The sequence below is a fragment of the Pongo pygmaeus genome, chromosome 18 (genome assembly GCF_028885625.2).
Source record: "Pongo pygmaeus isolate AG05252 chromosome 18, NHGRI_mPonPyg2-v2.0_pri, whole genome shotgun sequence".
Classification (NCBI taxonomy): Eukaryota; Metazoa; Chordata; class Mammalia; order Primates; family Hominidae; genus Pongo; species Pongo pygmaeus.
Genome location: NC_072391.2, coordinates 78,355,155 through 78,382,404, shown reverse-complemented (window position 1 = coordinate 78,382,404; position 27,250 = coordinate 78,355,155). Strand labels below are relative to the sequence as shown.

The 27,250-nt window shown below is 43.6% G+C and overlaps 1 protein-coding gene across 5 annotated transcripts; it reads left to right on the top strand.

The window, feature by feature from the left end:
- The first annotated feature begins 528 nt into the window (after positions 1–528).
- On the top strand, positions 529–26,268 carry C18H16orf46 (chromosome 18 C16orf46 homolog). Of its 5 annotated transcripts, XM_063654122.1 has the most exons (6): positions 529–2,568; positions 13,513–13,602; positions 15,775–16,022; positions 17,645–18,577; positions 22,237–22,348; positions 25,676–26,268. In XM_063654122.1, exons 3-6 carry the CDS (start codon positions 15,813–15,815, stop codon positions 25,750–25,752), a joined length of 1,332 nt encoding a protein of 443 aa, XP_063510192.1. In that variant the 5' UTR covers positions 529–2,568; positions 13,513–13,602; positions 15,775–15,812; the 3' UTR covers positions 25,753–26,268. The 5 variants fall into 5 exon arrangements, 3 of the variants coding, with proteins under 3 accessions (XP_063510192.1, XP_054308519.1, XP_054308520.1); XM_054452544.2 differs by lacking the exon at positions 22,237–22,348 and having other exon boundaries at positions 533–2,568; XR_010124249.1 differs by having other exon boundaries at positions 536–2,568; positions 17,645–22,348.
- The last annotated feature ends 982 nt before the right edge of the window (positions 26,269–27,250 follow it).

Genomic DNA, 27,250 nt, shown 5'->3' with positions numbered 1-27,250 from the left:
ACGGAGTCTTGCTCTTTTGCCCAGGCCCTCCACCTTCCGGGTTCAGGCAGTTCTCCTGCCTCAGCCTCCAGGGTAGCTGGGAATACAGGCACCCGGACCACGACCATGCCCAGCTAATTTTTGTATTTTTAGTAGAGATGGGGTTTTGCCATGTTGCCCAGGCTGGTCTCAAACTCCTGACCTCATATGATCCACCCGCCTCGGCCTCCCAAAGTGCTGGGATTACAGGCGTGAGCCACCGCGCCCAGCCGCTGAATTTTTCCAATTTCTGTAGTTTTTCTGGGGCTACTAAAAAGAGCACAGTTTAAAAAATTATGCTAACTACAAGCGTGTCTTTTTACTGTATTCTTTCAGACCAAATCACACCTTCCTTCCCATACTTAAAAGAGGTGCCTTTCTTTACACCAGGATTAAATTCCTCTTTCTTCCCTGCAGCAGGCCTTTCCTGCCGCCCAGGCTGGAGAGCAATGGTGCGATCTTGGCTCACTGCAACCTCCACCTCCCGGGTTCAGGTGATTCTCCCACCTCAGCCTCCTGAGTAGCTGGGATTAGAGGCGTCCATCACCACACCCGGCTAATTTTTGTATTAGGGTTTTGAAATGGGGTTGCGCCATGTTGGCCGGGCTGGTCTTGAACTTCTGTCCTCAAGTGATCAACCCGCCTCGGCCTCCCAAAGTGCTGGGATTACAGGTGTGAGCCACCGCACCCAGCCATCCTCCTTTAATTTTAAAAAATAGATATGGGATCTTGTGACACTTCCCAAGCTGGTCTCAAGTGATTCTCCTGCCTTAGCCTCTCCTGTGAGTAACTGGTATTACAGACGCAAGCCACCACTCCTGGCTTTTTTTCTTTAAAATACATTTTATGTGTTAGAGGAAGTTTACATTCACAGCAAAATTGAGCAGAAGGTACAGTTCTGTATGCTTCCATTCTCCGTTTTTGCAATTGCGATCTTACTATAAGTAGAGTTTCTGGTATCTTGACTCAATTCCTATGTTGACTTTTTATAAACATAACTAGCCAAACCCTTGTCCCTTCATGTTTCCACTCAATCATGCTATCGGGCTTTCACCTGCTAAATGCAGGAATAGTTGGTGTCAAGGAAGTCAGATTCTAGATCCTCCAACTTCCCCATGTACTTGCTGTTAGGTTATTTAATTAATATTCATTTAGCAAATCTTAGTTAAGACTTTTGGTATACTTCCCAGAAACTTTTTTCTAATATGCAAGGTCTTGCACTGTTTCCCAGGCTGGCATGCAGTGACACAATCATAGCTTACTGCAACCTTCAATTCCTGGGCACAAGGGAGCCTCCTGCCTCAGCTGGGATTCCAGGTGTGAGCCACGGTGCCCAGCTGTTTTCAATAGATCTGAAGGAAGACCAAAACAAATTGTCACCTGATAAAACATTTAAATGTTTTTGGTTAATACTTACTAGCTTGAGATACAATAAAACCCCTTTTATTGGCATCTTCCTGTTTATGTGAACAAGGTACCTAATAAGCTTTCACGTATGAAAAAAGTTGGAACAGAATTATAGCTGAATCCGTCTCATTGGAGCAATCACAGTGCTAGAGAACTTAGATACCGATTTTTCTTTTTGAGACTTGAGTTTTGCTCTCCAGGCTGGAGTGCAGTGGTGCCATCACAGCTTACTGCAACCTCCGCCGCCCGGGTTCGAGCCATTCTCCTGCCTCAGTTTCCCAAGTAGCTGAGATTACAGGCGCCCGCCACCACACCCGGCTAATTTTTGTATTTTCAGTAGAGACAGGGTTTCGCCATGTTGTCCAGGCTAGTTTCGAACTCCTGATCTCAGGTGATAACACTCGCCTCAGCCTCCCAAGTGCTGGGATTACAGGCGTGAGCCACCGCGCCCGGCCTAGATACCGGTTTTCTACAGCAGAAATAGTCACACTTTCTAAAGCAGAAGAGCTTTGGAGTCAGGCCCGAGCTGCAGTGGGGGATGCTTTGCGATCTCTCTTCAGCAAGCTGTTGTTTTAGGGACGTGGGGCCACTTTCCTTTATTTGTACAAAAGATGCCAGTGCCCACTTCAGAGTTGTGCTGCTCCGGGCCAGTTCAGCGAGTGCCCGTCGGCCCGGTGCTGTCGGTCACGTAAGTGGGCTCTTTGAGGTTCACAACGCGTCCTCCCTGGACGTTCTGGGCCTGTTAAGTTTGTGTCCGTGGGAAACGCTCACGGCGGTTCCCCAGGGGGCCGAGGGAGAAAAGTGAGGACGTTTCTGGTCGCCTGCCATCTGCTAAATATCCTAGCAGGCACAAGGGCGCCCCCACGGGACTCGCCGGCCCGAAAGCCCGGGTGGGCCTCCAGCCCCGCCATCTGAGACCCTCCGTCGCCGGCCCTTCCGGCGGCAGCGCCCGGAGCGGGTAGGAGGTGCCACGAACCGCCCCGCCTGTGCTCAGCTTTGTTGGGCTACGTCACTTCCGCCGCGGTCCCGCCCCCAGCGTGGTCGTAACCCAAGGCGACGGCGCGGCCGGCAGCGACCTGAGTAGCCCCTGCAAGTAGGCCGGGGCTAGTTGTCTCGGGGCCTTTCATCCGCTCGGCCCCACAGGTAGGTGTGAACGGCCATTTCTCCACCCCTGGGGCAAGGCCCGGGACCACTCCAACGGCGACAGAGCGAGAGTCCGTGCCTCGTTCGAAAGGAAGCGACCCTCTGACGGGGGGAAGCGAAAGGCAGAGGCACTATGGGCCGGGGCTTCCCCAGAGCGGGCGGGGTCTGGGGAGGGGGCGGGGCCTGAGAAGGAGCCGTTGGGCGCGGAACCGTTTAAGGGCGGGTAGACGGAGGACGGGGAGGAATTCGAAAGGGCAAGCCAGAGCGCTTTTATGAATGGGATAGCTTGAAAGAAGGGCAGGCGTCTCTGTGGCACGGTAGGAACTGGGGGAGGAAGGGGAAGAGCTAGATGAGGAAGAAAGGCTCATGGCATAAGGGGAGGAGCCTGATAGGGAAAGGGGTGTGGCCTGCAGGAAGGGGCGGGGCTAGATGAAGAGGTGGAGCCGAGCGTGATGCGCCTGGGCTTTAGGGGTGGCAGGTGGAGCGCGTGTGTTTGATGACGTATGCTTTGCTGTGGACTGTAAGCTGTGTGAGAGCAGAGAAGACGAATGCTGCTTTAACTTTTTATTCTCAGTGCTAGGTACTTAGTGAATTCATTAATGTGAGTTGAAAAAGGGGAAGAGTTTGAGACTGAGATGGGAATAGATGTGGTCTGATCGGGAGGGATGGTGTAGAAACTGCGCTCCTCGGCATCATTCTGTGAAATACTTGAAGTTCCTGTGACCTGTAGGCATATAATAAGCAGAAGGCACATATAATTAACAAGGAGGATAAAATTTATACTCTTGGAAATATGAACAAATTGTGCAAGTTAGGTGGCGCAGGTGCTTAACTTTGAGACAAAGTTTCAGCTCCTTCCAGTGTGTTTCTAAATGCGACTCCCAACTCTTTTTCCTGTAGAAACTATGTCACAAATGATCAGGATGCCCAGGTCAGTCTTCAGGACCTATTTAACTGGTTCATATAAGTGAAGATTGGTCCTGTATTAAGAAACTTAACTTCTACCATGGCTAACAGTATTTCTAATGATTATTCCTTCATTCAGCATTGGTTGTTAAGGACCCGACCCACAGGAACGTTCATTCAAACTCCAAATGAGGCTGCCAGAAACTCATCTTTCCCTGGTTGGAATTTAAGATTCCTTTAAATCTGTAGCTTGTAGGAAGATGAGGGTGTGTGGCACAGTGGAGAGCCAATGAGAAGTTGGGGCAAGGTGATAAGGAGTTTTGAGAGATTACCATCTATCTGCTTTTGACGTAAACAGCTTGCGTTTGACTTAATACCTTGGGCCTTGGTTTCTCCTGGTCCATCAGTATTCCTCCACCCTTAATGGATTAGGAATCTGTCAACCAGGTATAGGAAGCTACAGTAAGATATTTGTAATCTGACTATGTAGACAGACTGGCAAACATGTGGCACACTCTTATTTTCTGGAAGACATAATTAATCAACCCCAGAAATTTTTCCTGCTATAGTCAGGTCATAAGATCCTTCTCAATACAACACTCTAGGTAGCCACTACTCGTTTGGAGTTGACAATTCAGAATTTTTTTTGTTTTGTTTTCAGACAGTCTCACCCTGTTACCCAAGCTGGAGTGTAGTGGTGCAATCTCGGCTCACTGCAACCTCTGCCTCTTGGGTTCAAGTGATTCTCCTGCCTCTGCCTTCCAAGTAGCTGGGACTACAGGCGTGAACCACCATGCCTGGCTAATTTTTGTATTTTCAGTAAAGATGGGGTTTCATCATATTGGCCAGGCTGGTCTTGAACTCCTGACATCAAGTGATCCACCGGCCTCGGCCTCCCAAAGTCCTGGGATTACTGGTGTGAGCTACCGTGCTCGGCCAGAATGTATTCTTTATCCCTGATCTAGGCAATAGGTCTTTTTAAAAAAAGAGAGAGAGAGACATCAACTTCTATAACTCTTGGTAGGTTCCTCTAAAAAAAAAGACTATCTAAATGGATGGATGTGGAATACTGTAGAAAAGATTTAGAAACATAGGCCAGATCATTGCATAGGGAGTAAGATGAAGGTGAATTTGCAGCTAGTTGAATAATTAGCAAATGTCCAAGTGAAAGGGATACCCAGAGGGCATTATCCTTTACCCATCCTTCTCAACGTCTTTATCCGTGATGTAGATGGAGATACAGAAGGTATCCTCGTCAAATTAATGGAGTCATCAAGCAAGAAGGAATGGTCAAACTGTGGGAAGTCAGAGTTAGGTTGTGAACTATCTAAGCAGGTTTAATAATGGTCCAAAAACAAAAGGGGAAATTTTACAAGGATCTGATGCATTGGGGTCTACATCTAAGTAAAACAAAAAGAATAAAGAAAAAGAAAAAAAGAAAAGAAAATCAACAGCATGCTTACGGAGTAAAGAAGACAGGAATTTTTAGCCATTCATGTGAAAAAAAAAAATCTAGAAGTTGTAGTTCACCTCAAGCTCAGTGTTAATCAAGATTGAGTTATAGGGTTGGGTGTGGTGGCTCATGCCTGTAATCCCAACACTTTGGGAGGCTGAGGTGGGCGGATCACGAGGTCAAGAGACCGAGACCATCCTAACCTGGTGAAACCCTGTCTCTACTAAAAATACAAAAATTAGCTGGGCGTGATGGCGCGCATCTGTAATCCCAGCTACTCAGGAGGCTGAGGCAGGAGAATCTCATGAACTTAAGAGGCAGAGATTGCAGAGAGCCGAGATCATACCACTGCACTCCAGCCTGGCAACAGAGCGAGACTCTGTCGTAAAAAAAGAAAGAAAAAAGATTGGGTTATACTTTTTAAAAAATACAGTAACTTTGTTTAATTAATAGATGTAGATTTCAGATCAAAAGGAGTCAGATTTGAAAGTAGACACTAATAGTCAGACCACTTTTGAGGTATTGCTTTCAGTTCCAGGCACCACATTTTAAGAGACAGGTAATTTTGCATTCTTAAGATGATGAGGAACTTGAGATTTGTATCTGACAAAATGATAGCTGTCTTTGGATGTTTTCAGATTTGCGTTTGAGAAGAATACCCAGAACTGAGGAACAAAATTTGCAGGCTTGCGGATGACTTAATTTGAGATCATTCAAATCTTTAGAGCTTCCGATGGAAAGAAAAAAAATTCCTGTAAAGTTATGAGCACTCACTCAGTCATTGAAAGTACTTAAGCAGAAGTATTTAAGCTGAATTATTATTGTATTAGTTTTCTGTTGTTGCTTTGTTCTCTGTTTAAGATCTCCTAAGTCATCCAGTCTAGACTCTTATTGGAAGAACCCACTTCCAAGATCATTGAGACTGTGGGCTGAATTCATTTTCTTGAAGTTGTAGAACTGAGATCCCTGTTTAATTCCTCATTGTAAACCAGGGTTTTTTCTCAGCTCCCAAATGCCATCCACATTCCTTGGGATGTGACCCCCACTTCATCAAAGCCAGCAACAATGCATTGAATTCCTCTTGTGCTTTGTATCTCTGACTTCTGCTGCTGCTAGCTAAGACAAGTTTGTTTTAGAAGACTATGTCATTTGATTAGGGCCACCCAGATTATCCAAAATAATATCCTATCTTCAGGTCAATACCATAATTACATCTGCAAAGTCCCTTTTACCATGTAATATAACATATTTGTGGATGTTATATTTCATCCTATTCACCCAGGGATTAGGGTGGGAAATCTTGAGGGGAGAGAATTTGTAGAATTCTGCCTACCACGTTGTCTTTCAGGAACATTCTAGAAGAGCTTATTGTAGCAGGTATTTTTACCCATTTTTCTCTCCATGACCATAAATTAACCTTATATGCTATTAATTCTGCCTCTAATCAGAGTTGTATCTTTGAATTACGCACATTTTTAATCTTCCAAAGACATGGAGCTTGTGTTTATGAGACTTTCAATCTCTAATAGGCACTTTTTAGCCTGAATTTATGCTACATACCAATCTGGCTTTACACAGGGTAATAACTACAGACATCTGTTCCCTTCTATAGTGGTAAAATACTTTATGTTTTATATTTTCCTATTGTGAAACAGCAACTGTATTTTCCTTTTTTACCTGAAACTAGTCCTTTTCTGCTAGCATCATGTGACTTCCTATATGGTAGCTATAATTTAGAGGACTAAATAGCTAGTTCCCTTTAGTATGTAACTCTTCATCCAGTTATTTTTTAAAGTATGTTATAATTGGCCAGGCACTTTGGGAGGTTGAGGCGGACAGATCACTTGACATCAGGAGTTGGAGACCAGCCTGGCCAACATGCCAAAACCCCGTTTCTACAAAAAAATACAAAAATTAGCCAGGCATGGTGGCACACGCCTGTAATCCCAGCTACTCAGGAGACTAAGGCTTGAGAATCGCATGAACCTGGGAGTCAGAGGTTGCAGTGAGCCAAGATCATGCAATTGCACTCCAGCCTGGGCAAGAGAGTGAGACTCCGTCTCAAAAACATAAAAATAAAAATAAAAAAAAAAAAACTAGGATGGGCACGGTGGCTCACGCCTGTAATCCCAGCACTTTGGGAGGCTGAGACTGGTGGATCACCTGAGGTCGGGAATTCGAAACCAGCCTGACCAACATGAAGAAACCCCATCTCTACTAAAAATACAAAATAAGCCTGGCATGATGGCGCATGCCTGTAATCCCAGCTACTTGGGAGGCTGAGGCAGGAGAATCGCTTGAACCCAGAGGCAGAAGTTGCAGTGAGCTAAGATCGCACCATTGCACTCCAGGCTGGGCAACAAGAGTGAAACTCCATCTCAAAATAATAATAATAATAATAATAATATTAATAATAATAAGTATGTTATAGCTAGTTTCTTTTTTCTTCTTCTTTTTTTTTTTTTGCATCAGGTATAATCATTACATGAACAACCCCTCAGAGTCAGAGTCCCACCTGGCCTTGTAATCTCAGCTCTGACACAATCTCAGTAACTGTACTTACCTGTATAGGACAGACTGGTGTAGCAACAAGCAGTTCTTCAAATCTCATGGCTGGAGTAATTAAGTTTTTTCTCATCCGTGCACAGTCTGATGAGGGTTTATGGGGACATTTCTCAAAGCTGTGACTCAAAATCTAGGCTTCTTCCGTTCTGTGGAGCCGCTAACTCAACATGTGACCCCCAGGGTCATTGTGGGAAGAGAAGAGAGAACTGAAGGAGGACGTTACCTATTCACTGCCTCACCCAAGAAGTGACACACATTGGTTCCACTCACAGTCTGTTGACCAGGCTAGTCACAAGTCTCTAATCCAACTGCAATGGAGGCTGCAATGTAGGCAAAGACAGTGGCTCTTTGGGCAGCAGTAGCTGTCTCTCACAGTGATCCTGGAACATTCCTCACCTTCCTGCATTTTTTTTCTCATTTATAAGATGGTACAACTAGTGAGTTATTCTCTTAGAGACTCAGTATATGTACCAGTTAACGTTATGCATTAACTTTTAAATTTTTTTTCTTTTTGGGGTTATTTACTTATATATTTATTTAGAGGCAAGATCTCCTTCTGGGTCCCACACGATCCCCCACCTCAGCCTCCCTAGTAGCTCGGACCACAGTCACACACCACCACGCCTGGCCATTAAAAAAAAATTTTCTAGAGATGGGGTATCTCTGTGTTGCCCTGGCTGTTGTCAAATTCTTGAGCTCAAGTGATCCTCCTGCCTCAACCTCCCAAAGTGCTGAGATTACAGGCGTGAGCCACTGCACAAGCCTGCACTGACTTTTCTTTTCCCAGCATTTGTATCTTAATTGAAACCAGTGTTTCTTTGTCTTGGAAGTGTTCATTTCCAATATAGTGACTTCTCTTCCCCTACAGCGATTATATTTTCTTCTCTGGCATTTTTTAGCCTTGATCACAGATAGTCGGTCGCTCTTATTGGTTAGTGATAACCTGCCACATTTGACTGGGCCACTTGGAGCTTCCCCATACCACTGGGAGTGGAGCTTTGGCATTCTGAATATACTGATCTCTAGTAAGGAGCAATCATGTCAGGAACCAGGTAGGAATGTTCTTTTCACTCTTAGTGGGGCTGGACGGAGTCTCACGAGGTCAGAACAAATATAACTCACCATATTGCCGCTGTCTGATTGGCACTGGATTCCCAGGAACAAGTATGTCCACACAATATAGTGAAAAGAAGTACACATGGACTCCGGAGTCAGAAAAGCATGGTGTGGTGGTTCAAGACATGTCTGAAAATTATTTGATACTTCTCCCATACAGAAGAAGAGTCTGTGCCCCTTCCTCTTGAATGTGGGCTGACCCCAATGGCTGATAAACCAGTTGAGTCCAGCAGTGAAACTATACATGACTATAAGTTATTATATAGAAGTGAAACTATAGAGTGACTTATAAGATCATAAAGCTACTCGGGAGGCTGAGGTAGGAGAATGGCTTGAACCTCGGAGGCGGAGGTTGCAGTGAGCCGAGACCATGCCATTGCACTCCAGCATGGGCAACAAGAGCAAAACTGCATCTCAAAAATAAATAAGTGAAAATAAAAAACAGGAAACCCCCAAATAAAAGCTGTCCAGTTTTAAGATTTATATCTATGATCCATTGTAAAGTGTTTTTGCATATAGTCGGTTAATTGTTGCAACACCATTAGTTGAAAAGACAGTCCTTTCTGTATTTAATTATTTGTGTGCCTTTGTTTAAAAAAACCTATTGGCCATATTTGGGGGGGTGTATTTCTGGATTCCTTATTCTGGCGCATTGACCTATGTGTCTGTTCATTCACTAATACCATACTGCTTTGATTACTGTAGCTTTATGGTAATTCTTAAAACTGGGTAGTGTGATTCCTCCACTTAATTCTTCCTTTTCAAAATGTTTCCGCTATTCTAGTTCCTTTACCTTTCTCAATAAATTCTAAAACTGGCTTGTCAATGTAAGGAATCCTGCTGTAGATTCCTATTTATATCATCTCAATATTCATCAGTGCACTCTTACAACTTCTTTTTTAACCTTTCAATCTATTTTTGGGCCTTTGTGTTTTCATATAAATTTTAGAATCCAAAAATTTGAAAAAGGTTTTTTGTTTTTTTTTTTTGAGATGGAGTCTCACTCTGTCGCCTAGACTGGAGTGCAGTGGCATGATCTCGGCTCACTGCAAGCTCCGCCTCTTGGGTTCAAGCAATTCTCTGCCTCAGCCTCCTGAATAGCTGGGATTGCAGGCGCCCACCACCACGCCCAGCTAATTTTTTTTGTATTTTTAGTAGAGACGGGGTTTCACCATCTTGGCCAGGTTAGTACTGAACTCCTGACCTCGTGGTCCACCCGCCTCAGCCTCCCAAAGTGCTGGGATTACAGGCGTGAGCCACCGCGCCTGGTGAAAAAGGTTTTAAGAACCGCATTATAATGTTTTAAGTCCAGTCTTATCTTCCTAAAATCTAGGACTTCCCATTCCTAGGAAATGGTCCGGGGAGTCTCGATTCTATTTTCAATGATGATAAATGTCCACATTTTAGGTAGTGACATTCACAGTACATATGGGTCATTTTCTTTGTATTTCACGTCTAATGATACCAGATTAATGTGGTACCAAGACAGTATGATCAGTCACCAAAATCTGGCTTCTTACTCCTCCTGGAGATATAGAAGGAAGTATTAGCCCTGCTTCTCCTTAAAGTTAGGCAATGTCTGTGATTTGCTCCAGGCTAATGACATGTGAACTGAAGTCAAATGAGTGACTTCCAGAAAGAAGCATCTAAGAGCCATGTTTGCCATCACACTCTGCATCACAGTTGGCTGTGGTTTCCGACGACGCAGGTGGCCTCGGTCAGTTCATGTTCAGGAGTGAGGATGATGTGGAACAGAGTTCCAGACATCATAAAATGAACCTGCAGCATGAGTTAGAAAGAAGCCTATGTTTTTTTAACCACTGGAAAAGAAATAGGGCTGTTTGTTATTGCAGCCTATCCTTGCCTGTCTTGACTAATGCTAGGTAGTTGAGACTGACAGACAGTACTCCTCCTAACTCAAGTGTACCCACTGCAGCCTTCTTCAAAAAGAGCCTGGCAGCTTGAGTCCTATCTGGGGCAAAAAAGACATAAACCAAAAACAAGCAAACACAAAATAAGAGTTCTATTTTTTTTATAAGTCCATTTCTAACTTCATTTTCATTAAAATAATAAAGTACCCACGTTATTACCTTCTTTATCAAAACAATATGAAGGGCCAGGCATGGTGGCTTATGTTTATAATCCCAGCACGTTGGGAGGCCAAGGCGGGTGATCACCTGAGGTCAGGAGTTCATGACCATCCTGGCCAACATGGTGAAACCCTGTCTCTACTAAAAATACAAAAAAAAAATTAGCCGGGCATGGTGGCATGCGCCTGGAATCCCAGCTACTTGGGAGGCTGAGGCACAAGAATCACTTGAACCCAGGAGGCGGAGGTTGCAGTGAGCCATAATCATGCCACTGCACTCCAGCGTGGGCGACAGAACGAGACTTGGTCTCAAAAAAAAAAAAAAAAAAAAAAAAAAAAAAATATATATATATATATATATATATATATATATATATATATATATATATATAAAACAAAGAAAGTCCGGGCTCACGCCTGTAATCCCAGCACTTTGGGAAGCCAAAACGAGAGGATCGCTTGAGGCCAAGAGTTGGAGACCAGCCTGGTCAATGTAATGAGACCCCATCTCAAAAAAAAAAAAAAATACAAAGAAATACAAAGGCCCTTTCTGTACTATATGGCATGGTCATTTCTTCTGCTATCCTTTCACTTCTTTTCAGCTACCAGGCCTTTGGAAATTTTTTTATGTTCTTGGTCGGGTGGTCTCTTTCCACATAGGTTTTTCTTTGGGCAGTGTTACTTATTTATAAATAGGAGATACGTTCATTGTTCTCAGTTTACACTGATTTCTCCCCCTCTTTTCCAATTTTAACTTTTATACAACACACAACAGAAAACATGTCATTTTGCTGTATTCAATTGGTATGCCTCTACTGTTGACTGTGGTAGCTTAATGGTTGTCTTTGTTCATTTCAAGAGCAAGACACTTCGTACTCTAAATTATAGATTGGTTAGGGGTTAAAGCTACATTAACTTTGCCGGATGTATAACAAAGGAGCGTTTGATAGTCTATGTACTTCTCAGTTCATTAACAAATTACATGATCTCAATATAGTGTCACAGATCCAAATAGCAATGTCTATTCTTTTCTGCATTTACACCTGTTCCTTTGGCCATTCAGTAATTCAATGAGAAGGCCTTGTGTACTGTGACTTAAGAATAATTGGACAAATACTTCTGGAGTTCCTCTAAATCACTTTTATAAACCCTATTATCTGATGTTATATCTTTGTTGTACATCTGTGTTTTTTTTTTTTTTTTCAGTAAGTCCTTGTTCACGGTCTTTACTCCAACTTAAAATTACACAAGTTATCTGTTCATTGATACATTTATTTCTTTGGGAGGCTGAGACAGGTGGATCACCTGAGGTCAGGAGTTCAAGACTAGCCTGGCCAACATGGTAAAACTCCGTTTCTACTAAAAATACAAAAATTAGCCCTGCATGGTGGCGCATGCCTGTAATCCCAGCTACTCAGGAGGCTGATGCAGGAGAATCGCTTGAACCCAGGAGGCGGAGGTTGCAGTGAGCCGAGATCGCACCATTGTACTCCAACCTGGGCAACAGAGCGAGTGTCTCAAAACAAAAAAACAAACAAACAAAAAACCAAAACAAACAAACCACATTTATTTCAGTTTGCTTAAGGTCAAAATTCATCGTACCCTGGCTTCTATCATTATTCCACATTTCATTTCTTGGAGCTCTCCGATAACATCATGGCTTTAAAAGTTTTATTACAGGAAATTTCATGCTTACATAAAAATATAATAGTACGATTAATCCCCATGTCCTCATACCCATCTACAACAAACAGAACTTAAGGGCACTTTGGTTTCATTATTCCATCCCTAACCTCAACCTCACATTATTTTGAAGCAAATCATATTATTGGTAAAAGAAAATAAACCACTTTACAGTTATTTGGCTGATCATTTCCTTTTTGTGTCTGTCTTTAAATGCTACTAGAAAAGGTATTTTCTGGATTATGGTAAATTTCCATAGGCTATATTTTTTAGGCTCTCATTCACCATCTTTATTTCATTTCCAAATATCTTAAGTTCTTTGATCAATTTTTCTTTGGGTTTATTCTTGTTTATTCAAACATGCATTTTGGGGGCTTGGATCAGAGTCAACTATTTCTTTTGTACATGTTGGTTCTAATCACTTTAATAGCTTGTGTAATAGAGTTTAATACCTTCTGGCCTACATCTTTGAGCTTTCCCGCTTTGTACTCTAAATCCAGTTTTAGAGTTGCATCTGCAAATGCGTCTCCATGGCAACATCTTCACTGTGATCTTTGTGTTTTCTTGATGTGGTGGAAAACGTTTGTATGGACTTTGATGTATGCTTTATCCTGGTGATTCTCAAACTGAATCAGGTTGTAAAGTCCAATGGAAGCCAAGAAATGGGATGGCATGAGCTCTTGGTTTATGTCAAATGTGTAAGTCAGGCATAATTTTACTACCAGAAAATATTATATGAATATAGATGTCTGCATTCCAACATAAAAGTAAAACTGCATACAAATTGCAAGGAATCACATATCCGCTCTTTTCTTTGATCTTCTATTGATTCTTGTCCATTTCTGCGTGTCATCTGCTAACATGAGCAGACAAGAATAGGTAATAAAACTTGACAGTTACAAAAAAATTAGCCGGGCATGGTGGCAGGCGCCTGTAGTCTTAGCTTCCTGGGAGGTTGAGGCAGGAGAATTGCTTGAACCCGGGAGGCAGAGGTTTCAGTGAGTTGAGATCACACCACTGCACTCCAGCCTGGGCAATGGAGCGAGACAAAAAACAACTTGATAGTATGTTTAGAGAAGAGAAACTTAAAATACAACTTTCCTATCCACTAACTGAATTTCTTTTTAATTAGGAAAAGACCACCAATATTCTCTTTCGGTAGCGGAGCGTCTTGATCCTGCCTGAAGTACACCAGTGTTCTGAAGGTGCATCTGGTGATCTGGTATGCAGTAATCTGACCTTTTGATTAATAATACTGTGTTAATCGACTCAGGGATGATTCTTAGTTTTGAGTCACAAGGAATCAATATAGTTCCTTATGAACCCTCATTACATAAGTAAAGTGCTTATAAAAATGTAGTGTTGGCCAGGCACGGTGACTCACGCCTGTAATCCCAGCTACTTGGGAGGCTGAGGCAGGAGAATTGCTTGAACCTGGGAGGCGGAGGTACAACTTCCAACTTAAAATTATACAAAATTTACTCCAGTAAATTTTGTCAATGAGCTAAGATCGCACCACTGCACTCCAGCATGGGCAACAGAGTGAGACTCTGTCTCAAAAACAAAACAAAACAAAACAAAAAAACTAAGCCTATGTGAAAAAGTCAAAATGGTAATTAAACAGATTTGTCATAAGAAGTACTGATCTTTTCCTAAACAAAAAATGAAAAAAACTAGTTTTCTGGCATGGGTCATGTTTGGCTGAGAGAAAGCAAGGAGTGGGTGTCCCCTGTGGCTTCTGTCTTATCACAAGCAAGGAACTTCTTGAGAAGACACTGGGTGCTTATCAGCATTCGAGCCAGAGCTTTGGTGGTCACTGCTCAGGTATTCTAGTTAATTTCTGCAGCCTGTGGGGTCCACAGGAAGAACCCCTATCTGTAGGAAGGTATCATGCTTTTGCCTTTTTTTTTTTTTTTTTGAGATGGATTCTTACTCTGTCGCCCAGGCTGGAGTGCAGTGGCGCGATCTTGGCTCACTACAACCTCTGCCTCCCAAGTTCAAGAAATTCTCCTGCTGCAGCCTCCTGAGTAGCTGGGACTACAGGTGTGCACCACCACACCTGGCTAACTTTTTTGTATTTTTAGTAGAGATAGGGTTTCACCATGTTGGTCAGGCTGGTCTCAAACACCTAACCTCAAATGATCCACCCAGCTCGGCCTCCCAAAGTGCTGGGATTACAGGCGTGAGCCATCACACCCAGCCACTTTTGCCCTTTTTATAGATGAGCAAACAGACCCAGAAAAGTAAGTCATTGCTCAGTGGACACAGCCAGTAAACAGGACTGGAACTGTTCAGCTCTTTGGCTCTGATCAGGATTACAACTTTCCAGACCCTTTGTCTAGATTCTAAATGCCAAGTGCATTTTCCAGAAAAACATTCATTAATGGTAGATAGGGTTATCACCATCACCTACTATTTTACTTTGCTAGGGGCGTCATGACAATGTACCACAGACTGAGTGGCTTAAATAACAGAAATGTATTACCTCATAGGTCTGGATTCTCAAAGTCCAAAATCAAAGTATTGGCAGGGTTTGTTCCTTCTGAGGGTTGTGAGAGGAGGCTCTGTTCCAGGCTGCTGTCTTTGGCTTGTAGATGGCCATCTTCTCCCTATGTCTCTTCATATCTTCTTTTTTTTGAGACAGAGTCTCACTCTGTTGCCCAGGCTGGAGTGCAATAGCGTGATCTCGGCTCACTGCAACCTCCACCTCCTGGATTCAAGTGATTCTCCTGCCTCAGCCTCCCGAGTAGCTGGGATTACAGGTGCGCACCACCACACCCAGCTAATTTTGTATTTTTGGTAGAGATGGGGTTTCGCCATGTTGGCCAGGCTGGCCTCAAACTCCTGACCTCAGGTGATCCATCAGCCTCAGCCTCCCAAAGTGCTGAGAATACAAGTGTGAGCCATCGCTCCTGGCTGCCTTATCTTTCATAGTGCCAGTGGTTGGCAGTGGATGGTTTCATAATATTTGTTCTCAGTCTATTCCTGAATGTTTCTTTCTTTCTTTTCTTTTTTTTTTTTTTTTGAGACATAATCTCACTCTCTAACCCAGGCTGGAGTGCAGTGGCCAATCTCAGCTCACTGCAACCTCTGCCTCCTGGGTTCAAGTGATTCTCCTGCCTCAGCCTCCCGAGTAGCTGGGATTACTGGCACCCGCCTTATTTTTAGTAGAGACGGGCTTTCACCATGTTGGGCAGACTGCTCACAAACTCCTGACCTCAAGTGATCCGCCTGCCTTGGCCTCTCAAAGTAATTCCTGGAATTACAGGCATGAGCCACCGTGGCCGGCCATATTCCTGAATGTGTCTTGAAGATATTTCACCTGAGTATTGAATTGCTTTTTTTAAAAAAAAATTAATATTAAAAACGAAGTTCCATTCATGTTTTCAAACAGCAAGAAGATGTTAAAAACTTTAAGCAACCATCACAGTAATGGATCTCTGTCAGAAAAATGAGACTGACTTAGAAAATGCTGAAAATAATGAAATTCAATTCACAGAAGAAACAGAACCAACCTATACTTGTCCAGATGGAAAAAGTGAAAAAAATCATGTTTATTGTCTTCTCGATATCAGTGACATTACGCTTGAACAAGATGAAAAAGCCAAAGAGTTTATTATTGGAACTGGATGGGAAGAGGCAGTAAGTATCTTCCTGAGTCACAGCTTTTCTATCTCTCGCACATCAGTGTTTTGGTGCAAGCCTGTTTTTTCCAAAAGTAGTTAATATTACCAAAAAATGTGGAATCAATGACATGTAGAAACCCTGGAATCGAGGTAAAATATTACTGATAATAGCAGCACCTACTGTGGGTATTTATGGCCACTTAGTATGTGGACAGCACAGTACTAAGTGCTTTGGATAAATTAATTCATCTAACATCTCAATAGCCATATGGGGCAAGTTTTCTTCCCAGCCTCGCTTTGTGGATGAATATACTGAGTCACTCGGAAGATAAAGTAACATGCTCGAGATCACCCAGCCAATAAGTGGCCAAGGCAGGGCTTGAATCCAGGTCTCCTGGACTCTAGAACCCTGAGCTCGTTAACAGCTGTGCTGAACTCCCTGAGAGAACTGAGGCTTCTTTCCTAATGGTTCTACTCAGAACTCTGTGGGGTTTTTTTGTTGTTTTTTTTTTCCTGAGATGGAGTCTCTCTTTGTCACCCAGGCTGGAGTACAATGGCACGATCTTGGCTCACTGCAACCTCTGCCTCCTGAGTTCAAGTGATTCTCCTGTCTCAGCCTCCTAAGTAGCTGGGATTATAGGTGCTCACCATGCCCAGCTAATTTTTGTATTTTTAGTAGAGACGGGGGTTTCACCATATTGGCCAGGCTGGTTTCGAACTCTTGACCTTAGGTGATCTGCCCACCTCAGCCTCCCAAAGTGCTGGGATTACAGGCCTGAGCCACTGTGCCTGGTCTGCAGGCTTACTCTTAAACAATTCTTAGAATCAATCATAGAATCCTATATTTAAAACTATAAGAAAACTAAAAAAAAAAAAAAAAAAAAAAAAAAGCATAATACTATAAGAAAACTTGGTCTAATCCAGTGATTAAACATAGGATTACCAGATAAACAATACCTAATTTATCAATATAAGTATGTCCAAAATGTGGTCCTGTATTTTTACTGGCAACCCTTTTTTAATGGTGATCTCTGTGGCAAGATGAGCCAGAGGACTCTGGGCGTGGATGGGGAGTAGGTATTCCTGGGTATGCAGGGCTCCTCTGCATTCCAGAACCTGCCTCTGCTCCTCGGTCTCCTTCCAGCCTCTCCAAGCAACAGTGTTCCCCAGGTATGGGAAGCAGAGACTGGCAGTGCTCGAAATCCTTGTTGGTGGGACAAGTATGAACGGTTTTCATTTTATTTTAATAGCTTCGAATTTAAATATGCATTTGAAAAGAAATATAGTCAGCACATCAAAGTGGCCATTTACAAATACTATTGCTTAGTATTTTAGTATTAACAAATGCCCTTGCTAGTATTTAGGATTAACAAATACTATTACAAGTACTGTTATTGCTTTATAGAGGTGAAAGTAGGTATTACACTTTTTTTACATGCTTTGCAACTTTGAAGGAATTTTTTTTTTAAGTGAATGAATTTTAAGAAAATTATTAGTAGGGGAAGGGGTAGTGAAAAAATAAATAAAAATAAGAATATTGTTTCACATAAGACTGCCAAAATGGGAATGTGGCCAAAATTGGAGCAAGGACGGTTTGGGCCCCTCAGCTGGAGGAGTAACATGCTGCTTTATTTGCAGGTCCAAGGGTGGGGAAGGACTTCTCCAGCTGCCTGCATCTGGCCAAGGAAGACACCAAAAAAGGCGAGGGTAGGGGAAGGTGCCTGCAGCGATTGCTTGGTGTGTGTTAACCTCTCCCACTGGAGCCTTGAGACCAAGCCTCCTACTGAGGGGGGCCCAGAGAAGGATCAGAGCAGCCCCTCCCAGACTCAGGCAGCCCCCCAGGGCCCCAGCACTGCTTCCAGGGCAATTAGCAACATCTGCTTTCCCACCTACTTTCGAGCAGAGAAAAAAAGTCTGCAAATCAAGGAGTTTATTTGGTGCAACAAAGACTGGGCCATTCCCGACACTAACAGGGGCAAGGCCCTTGGGAACCCCAGTGGAGGGGCCCACAGAGGGCTGTCCATCCCAGGCCCCCTGACTTCCAGGGCCCTCCTAGTTCTGCCTCCCCTGAAGGCTTCACTTTCAAATGCCTTGGATGTTCTGGGTAAGAAGAGTAAGAACTCTTTCTTGCAGTCAGAAGAGAAGGTGCTAAGTGTGGAAAAGGATGGGTGTGTGGCTTGTGCATACGGCTTGAAAACAGCAGATGAGAAAGGTGAAAAGAGACCCAGTGAGCTGGCCAAACACCCTATGGTCAACAACACGCCATCCTCCCCGTCCCCAGCGGCCCGGACATCCCTGCTGGCCGATCCGGAGCAGCGCTGCCTGCATTGGTCCCTCCTGTCTGAGAAAAACCTGGCGTGCCCTCCAGACCCCAGCAACGTTCGCTACCTTGCTGCCTTGCAGCTTCTGCAGAAACGGGGAGTGCAAAACTACAAATCCAAATTCAAAGCCAAGGAGCCAAGATCTCCTGTGATCACCCAAAAGCACGTTCTCCCAAAGGCCAAGCAGGAAAACAGGCCCCAAATGCTGGAGACCACAGTTTTCCCAAGACCTCTCTTGCCGTCTCTCACAGTGAGCAGAGTTGTCATTCCTGTCTCTACCCACAGGATCCTCTGAGCGGTCACGGTAGAACCCCTGGGAATAAGCACCACTTGAGATGCAGCCATCGTTTCTCTTTCTTCTCTCTCATTTCCAACCCACCCGCCACTCTCTTTCTCTCCTCCCCGTCAGTCTGTCTTTACTCTTCTTTTCCTCCATTTTTTCTTTATAGTACAGCCAAAGAAAACTGAACCTCAGTGGATTGTTGGGATTTATTTTCTAAAACACCATGTTCATATGTTACGTGCTTCTGCTACTGAGCTATTCACAAAATGCCAATTGGTCTTGCCAGCCCCGGCCTCTGCCTGCCTCATGTCCACTCCCAGCAGAAGCCACGCAGAAGGTGGGGAATCCAAAGGGCCTCCTTCCCTCCATGCTGGCCCCAGGTCAGCCCAGAGCCATCTGGCAGGTGTCCTTTCTGCCCCACCCTTGTGCCTCAAAGTAAGTATACTGGGCTGATTTTTTGAAAGTGCCTCCTGATTTTTTGAACGAAGCAGGTGTCTATCTGCTGCCTCATTTGCTTTTGCAACAAAGATCTGAAGAATTGCTTTAATAAAAAACTCCAGGCCGGGCACGGTGGCTCACGCCTGTAATCCCAGCACTTTGGGAGGCCAAGGCGGGTGGATCATCTGAGGTCAGGAGTTTAAGACCAGCCTGACCAACATGGAGAAACCCTGTCTCTACTAAAATAATACAAAATTAGCCGGGTGTGGTGGCGCATGCCTGTAATCTCAGCTACGCAGGAGGCTGAGGCAGGAGAATTGCTTGAACCCGGGAGACAGAGGTTGTGGTGAGCCGAGATCGTGCCATTGTACTCCAGCCTGGGCAATAAGAGTGAAACTCCACCTCAAAAGAAAGAAAAGAAAACTCCAGCTTGGGTCCAGGACGTCCAAGGCATCAGAGACCCTGTGTGTCCAGGGTGTCACACCCTCAGATTATTTCCATGTATATACACTGTCTGTCGTCTCCTGCATTTTCAGGGTGCCATATCCTCAGATTCCACCCTCATACTAATCTCTCTGTCTGGAAGTTTTAGCTATAGTGCTACAAAATCCAGCCTGGGAAGCAGGTTAAGAATAATTACTTTTTGGGGCCAGGCGCGGTGGCTCACGCCTGTAATCCCAGCACTTTGGGAGGCTGAGGCGGGCGGATCACGAGGTCAGGAAATCGAGACCATCCTGGCTAACATGGTGAAACCCCATCTCTACTAAAAATACAAAAAATTAGCCGGGCATGGTGGTGGGCTCCTGTAGTCCCAGCTACTCGGGAGACTGAGGCAGGAGAATGGCGTGAACCCAGGAGGTGGAGCTTGCAGTGAGCAGAGATCGCGCCACTGCACTCCAGCCTGGGCAACAGAGCGAGACCCCATCTCAAAAAAAAAAAAAAAGATTACTTTTTGGGAAAAAAAATAAAAAGATCACTGTGATTATCATCCCACATGCTTCCTTTGGCATTACTTTGCATCTAATGTTTGGAAACCCTCAACCCCAGACACTTTTGGAAAGGGGCTGTTACTTTCTCCCTCTGTCCTTCCTCTACCCTCATTTTACCCCAACTCATATTCCCACAGTTCTATCTAAATTAAATGACATTTGTAAATGATTTATATTTTAAATGCCAAGTGATGTTGCTATATAGACACATGTTCTGATGAACCGTTCTGTGATACCAGTAATCATTAAGCTGCTTTGTAATTACATAGTTTGAATTTGCTTAAGGTAGGTTGGACTTGAACTCTGGATTTCCTGTCTCCTAAACGATGGAGTAGACAGAATATATGACTGTATTTGTAAATATCTGCTTCCATAGTGGTCTTTGTAATGTCTTGTCTGTTTGCCTAGGGTTTTGTTTTGTTTTGTTTTGTTTTTTTGAGACAGAGTCTCGCTCTGTCACCCAGGCTGGAATGCAGTGGCATGATCTTGGCTCGCTGTAACCTCTGCCTCCTGGGTTCAAGTGATTCTCGTGCCCCAGCCTCCCAAGTAGCTGGTATTACAGGTGCTCACCACCACACTCAGCTCATTTTTGTATTATTAGTAGAGACTGGGTTTCTGGAGGTTGCAGTGAGCTGAGATCACGCCATTGTACTTCAGCCTGGGCAACAGAGCAAGACTGTCTCAAAATAAATAAATAAATAAAATAAGAATCCAAGGCCTCTTCCCAGACATTATCTCTTTTAATCCTGCATGTATGCATGGGAATCAGGGATCATTTTCCTCTTCTAACCCAAGGAGAAATTGTTCAACAGAGGGTTGGGTTTGGTCAGGACAGCATTAAGGTTTGTAGCCTGGGTTTCTGAAGGCTCAAACTATATTTCACAGGTTGGGGACGTTTGAAGTACTAGGTGGAAAATATCACATAAGGCAGGAAGGAGGGCTCAAGAATGTCATTTCTTCCTTTAAGATGGGAACAATTTTCAGACACAGGATGTGGTGAAGATGACCAGGTAGTGTATGTTGAACTCCAGCAGAGATCTGTGTTTTTCCTGAATGCATTGAGTGGATCAAATATAACAAGCTGGATAATTTCCCTCTAATGAATAACTGACTGTTCAAAATTGTATGGAAGTCCTTTGGCCTGCAAGCTGGCATTTGGATATTTGATGATGGGTCTTTACTCTCTAATGGGTTCTCAGAACTTACCTTTGCAACTTGTCAACTAAGGTGCTCCTTGCTTGGGTCCAGTCCATCTTAATTCCCTGGCCTTTTTCCGCATCTGGTTTTGCCTGTATTTCCACTGTGCCAGTGTAAACACCATCACTGTGCAGATTAAGGCATGACTCTTGTACTGAATTTGTGCATACGGAGGTGTTCCAGGAAAAAACTTTTCAAGTTCAATCTCCTAGATCAAAAAGCATCTGTATATTTTTTTGGACACAGTCTCAGGATAAATCCAGTATTCACTGCAATAAGTAAAGATAACCATCTTCCTTTTTCCTAGGAGGTGAGAACCATTAGGATGTATATTTTTTAGTACCCCAGCTTTGCCACTGAGCATTTCTGCCTTTGCCTATAAAATGAGCGAGTAGTGTCTGAAATTTCCCTAGTTCTGTCATTTTAATGCATTTAACTTGCCTGCAAACATTATTATTATAGAGACTCAAAATGGTGAACAGTTGTTTCTGTTTCAGGTTTTTGTTTGTTTGTTTGTTTGTTGAGACGGAGTTTCGCTCTTCTTGTCCAAGCTGGAGTGCAATGGCACAATCTTGGCTCACTGCAACCTCTGCCTCCCGGGTTCAAGTGATTCTCCTGCCTCAGCCTCCTGAGTAGCTGGGATTACAGGCGTGCGCCACCACGCCCAGCTAATTTTTGCATTTTTAGTAGAGAGGGGGTTTCACCGTGTTAGCCAGGATGGTCTCGATCTCCTGACCTTGTGATCCGCCCGCCTCGGCCTCCCAAAGTGCTGGGATTACAGGCATGAGCCACCACGCCCGGCCTGTTTCAGGTTTTGATCAGTCTTGCTCTGGATCCTGGCCTTTCTAATGTGAAAAAAAAAAAAAACTAAATGAATTTCAGTTTATACATTTCAAAAGATGATGATAGTAAAAACCCTAAAGAAATTTTTTTTTAACCTAAGACCGTGGGCACTTAACCTTCTCTACCAACACATACTTTTTTTTTTTTTTTTTTTTTGAGACAGAGTCTTCTTCTGTGGGCCAGGCTGGCATGATCTCAACCCACTGCAACCTCTGCCTCCCGGGTTCAAGCAATTCTCCTGCCTCAGACTCACGAGTAGCTGGGATTACAGGTGTGCACCACTATGCCCAGCTAATTTTTGTATTTTTAGTAGAGACAGGGTTTCACCATGTAAGCCAGGCTAGTCTCGAACTCCTCACCTCAAATGATGCGCCCATCTTGGCCTCCCAAAGTGCTGGGATTACAAGTGTGAGCCACCATGCCCGGCCCCAATACATTCTAAACAATACACATAACTTCTTAGAGGACTGAATGGGAGGATTGAATGGCCCAGGTGGGTGCTGTATTTACAGCAATGCTGAAAGCCACCCCATCACCTGGCCTATCTTTAGGACAGGGCTTTTCAACCTTTGCACTATTTGGGGCTGGATCATTCTTTGTGGTGGGCCTGTATGTGCATTGTGGGATGTGTAGCAGCATCCCTGGCCTTGACATATTAGATGCCAATACCATCCCCAGTCATGAGAACCAAAAATGTATCCAGACTTTCCCAAATGCCCCTTTAGGGCAAAATCACCCTAGCTGAGAACCGCTGCTTTAGGGAATTGGTAATCTGGAGCCCACCGCCTTTGCTGCAGCTTCTCTGACAGCTTTACTTATAGATCAAGCAAGTGCCTTGCTGCAGGTATGAAGGGAGCTGGGGGAACGCCCAGCTTGCCACACCCCAGGAGGCATATGTGCTGTCCATTTTGCGCTGGTCCTCTAGGGTCTCATGGTGGCACCTGCCTAGGTCCTTTCTAGAAAGAAGTAAAGAAGCAGCCATAAGTCTGCTTTTTTTTTTTTTTTTTTTTTGAGACGGAGTCTGACGCTGTTACCCAGGCTGGCGTGCTGTGGCGCGATCTTGGCTCACTGCAACCTCCCCTCCTGGGTTCAAGTGATTCTCCTGCCTCAGCCTCGTGAGTAGCTGGGATTACAGGTGCCTGCCACCATGCCCAGCTAATTTTTGTATTTTTAGTAAAGATGGGGTTTCACCAGGTTGGCTAGGCTGATCTCGAACTCCTCACCTCAAGTGATCCGCCCATCTCAGCCTCCCAAAGTGCTAGGATTACAGGTGTGAGCCACCGCACCCCGCCAAGTCTGCTTTTCTCTGAGAATAGTCTCTCAGAGTAACAGGAGGGCCCATTCAGTCAGTGACAGGAAGAGTTGTGGGCATTCTCTTTTCCCATCTTCAGGAGAATGTACATTACTGGTTTGGCAAGGTTTTCAAGATAAGTCGAAGATGTTAAATTAGTGTATTTACCTTTAATGCCATTATTCAAAATCCTCTGATGTTTAATACTCATTTTTCCACACTCACTGCTTGGGCTGAACAGGCGTAAATATGAAGAGGCAGCCAATACTTTGTGGGATACACCTTAGCAAGCACTGGCAATCTGTGCTTCATATGTATATATCAAAGTGGCTTTTCTCTCCCGTTTAGCTTAAACTACAAATCTTCCTCCCCATGTATCTTTTAAAATGAAACAGTTGGCTGGGCATGGTGGCTCATGCCTGTAATCCCAGCACTTTGGGAGGCTGAGATGGGTGAATCACTTGAGGTCAGGAGTTCGAGATCAGCCTGGCCAACATGGCGAAACCCCGTCTCTACTAAAAATACAAAAATTAGCCAGGCATGGTGGCACATGCCTATAATCCCAACTACTTGGGATGAGGCAGGAGAGTCACTTGAACCCGGGGAGGCAGAGGTTGCAGTGAGCTGAGATTCCAACACTGCACTCCAGCTTGGGTGACAGAGCGACAGTCCATCTCAAAACAATAATAATAATAATAAAAAGTTTATCTACTTATTTTATTTTTTGAGGCAGGGTTTCACCTGTTACCCAGGCTGGAGCGCAGTGGTACCATCACAGCTCACTGCAGCCTTCGCCTCCAGGGTTTAAGCGATCCTCCTACCATAGCCTCCCTAGTAGCTGGCTGTACAGGCACACGCCACCATGCCCAGCTAATTTTTTTTTTTTTAATTTTTTGAAGAGACGTGTTTTGCCATGTTGCCCAGGTTGGTCTCGAACTCTTGGACTCAAGTGATCCGCCTGCCTTTGCCTCCCAAAGTGCTGGGATGACAGGCATGAGCCCCCATGCCCAACTAGTTTTATCACTTATTAAAACTTGAGGAGAGCTAGCTTGAAAATATAATATAGTTTTTTATTTTCATAACCACACAGGGTTATGACAGTTCACTAAGCCTTTATTTTTTTTTCCTTTTTATCTGCCCAAGAATAACCATGATCACTAAACCTCTAAATGTGAAAGAACTGTTAGTGATTTCATGTGTTCCAATCTGTGTGTCCTCTGAAGATAAATCCGATATGGAATTTGGGATAAATATCACTGGCCTTATTACTGTTCATGCCTCTGTTTTAATTTCTTTGGCTATTCAATGAAATCCTCATGACTGACTTCTCTAAATTTCAGGAAAGTAGGATGTCAGAGGAATACTTGGCCTTATGGTCGTTATTTAGAGAACTTTAACTCTGAAGAGTTCTTACTAGTTAAGCACATATCTTGTAACAGAATAGTGACTTAAATGCTTTAAAAATATACCACATGTTGGCCAGGCACGGTGGCTCACACCTGTAATCCCAGCACGTTGGGAGTCCGAGGTGGGTGAATCACTTGAGGTCAGGAGTTCGAGACCAGCCTGGCCAACATGGCAAAACCCTGTCTCTACTAAAAATAGAAAAATTAGCTGGGCGTGGTGGGGCGTGCCTGTAATCCCAGCTACTCGGGCGGCTGAGGCATAAGAATGGCTTGAACCCTGGAGGTGGAGTTTGCAGTGAGCCGAGATCACACCACTGCATACCAGCCTGGGCAGTAGAGTGAGACACTGTCTCAAAAAATAATAAAATATATCACATGTGGCCAGGTGCGGTGGCTCATACCTGTAATCCCAGCATTTTGGGACGCCAAGATGGGTGGATTGCTTGAGGTCAGGAGTTCGAGTCCAGTCTGGCCAACATGTATATAGATATATATATCTCGCGTTACCAAAAAAGAAGCTGCAAAAAAATTGATACCACCTTGCAAGTCATTAATAGTATTAACTGTAAAATATAAGTAAAATTATTTCCATGAGCTAAAATAAGACAATAGAGAGTAAATAATTCCTAAAGCATAATTTGCCAAAGGTTGGTTGGCTTCCCAAAATTAAAATGTTAATTTTGGTGGGCTCACTTTTTAAAAAGAAAAAAGTTTTTTATTTTTGTTGTTGTTTGCTTGTTGGTTTTTAGAGACTAGTTTCATCTACCAAGGAAAAAGTTATTGAGGGGAGTCTTCATGGTTGAATATCCTTTTGTCATAATTCAGATGCATTGACTTCTGCCACATTTTCATTACAGCATGGGCTCTACATTTTCTGCAGTCATTAAATTTCTCGTTACAGCACAGGAAAAAGAAGATAAAGTAGGAGAGGGATCAGTTTCACATTCAGTCCTAAGCAGCAAGACGGTTGAGATGTAATCATAAAAGCAAATATTTCACCCAGGACATGGAAAAGCGGCGGATCACCAGAAAGTAGAGAGTCAAACGCTGCAAGCAGAAGCAGTAAGAAGACGCCAAGTTTGGAGCAAGGTCTTATTTACACCTGCCATGGTCATCAGCTCGCTCTTTTAGGTCTCCCCAACCTGCCCCCGAAAAAGAGGTTATATGCAGAGGTAATATAATATATGTACTTTTGAAAATAACAAAGTCACCATGGAGATAATTTCAAAACAATTTATTTTCATTTTCAGATATATTGGACTATTTCACTGATGCTAAAAAGAGTATCACTTGTTTAAATTTTTTGTTGTTTCTTTTTTGCAGCCTGATGTTCTGTAATAGTAACTTGCTTTGAAGTAAAGTATGAAAAGTTAGTGGAGGGGCCATGGTTGTGGTCTCTCATAGGTCAAACTATACTATTTTGGAATGCGTGGAGTTAGAACAAAGTTTTTATTTTGTTATTAATTAGTAAAGCAATAAATTAAATTGTCTTACTAATATTTATGAGTTTTCATTTTGTTATTTATTCGTAAGGCAATAAAACATTTAGAGTTTTTTCTGGAGTTTGTTGAAGAAACTGGATATTGGTAGTGTTCCAGCTATGGCGTAGCCAGTGCTGCTTTTACTGATTCGCGTAGCTTGGGCCTTGCTCCTTTCAAGCAAGCTGATTTTTAAATGCAGTGCCCCTGTGAACGTCAAGAACACCGACAACCTGAGAGCTCTCCCTGTTTGTTTTCTAGCCTGTGTCTCTGGATATGTAAACTAAAATATCAGTGTATCTGCTAATAAATACCGTTCCAACAACTGAGAGAATCCTTTGGATTTAAACATTGAAAAACAATGTAGTCATCTTCTTGGCCTTAAAACATTTTACTGGCTAACAGCTTGCTGAAGAAACTAGATTAAAATTCATGGCTAGACACAGTGGCTCACATCTGTAATCCCAGCACTTTGGGAGGCTGACGTGGGTGGATCACCTGAGGCCAGGAGTTCAAGACCAGCCTGGCGAACATGGTAAAACCCTGTCTCTATTAAAAATACAAAAAATTACCTGGGCATGGTGGCGCGTGCCTGTAGTCCCAGCTACTCGGGAGGCTGAGGCAGGAGAATTGCTTGAACCCAGGACGTGGAGGTTGCAGTGAGCTGAGATTGCACCACTGCACTCCAGCCTGGGCGACAGAGCAAGACTCCATTTCAAAAATAAATAAATAAATAAATACATGCATACATACATAAAATTCATGTCATTTAACAAATTAGAGCCTTTTAAAAGTTGAGAGTATGAAGGCACATATGTTGTCCCCTCCTAGTTGTCAAATCTAATTAATGCCATTTAAACATGCTTTGGAGGACAACACACATGGATATATTGTGAGAGACAAGGAAAATAAAACTGTGTGGTACCCCAAAGGCTGTGTCCCTAAACCCCCCAAACTGATATAACCCTTCTCTTTCTTTTTAAAAATTATTTTTTCTT

Bases quoted from the DNA above. Each gene is read 5' to 3' on its own strand.
- C18H16orf46 (XM_063654122.1), top strand. From the start codon at position 15,813: ATGGATCTCTGTCAGAAAAATGAGACTGACTTAGAAAATGCTGAAAAT. The intron at 18,578-22,236 runs GTGAGCAGAGTT...TTTTTTTTTGAG, and splicing joins CTCTCTTGCCGTCTCTCACA to ACAGAGTCTTCTTCTGTGGG. The intron at 22,349-25,675 runs GTGTGCACCACT...TTCTCGTTACAG, and splicing joins ACGAGTAGCTGGGATTACAG to CACAGGAAAAAGAAGATAAA.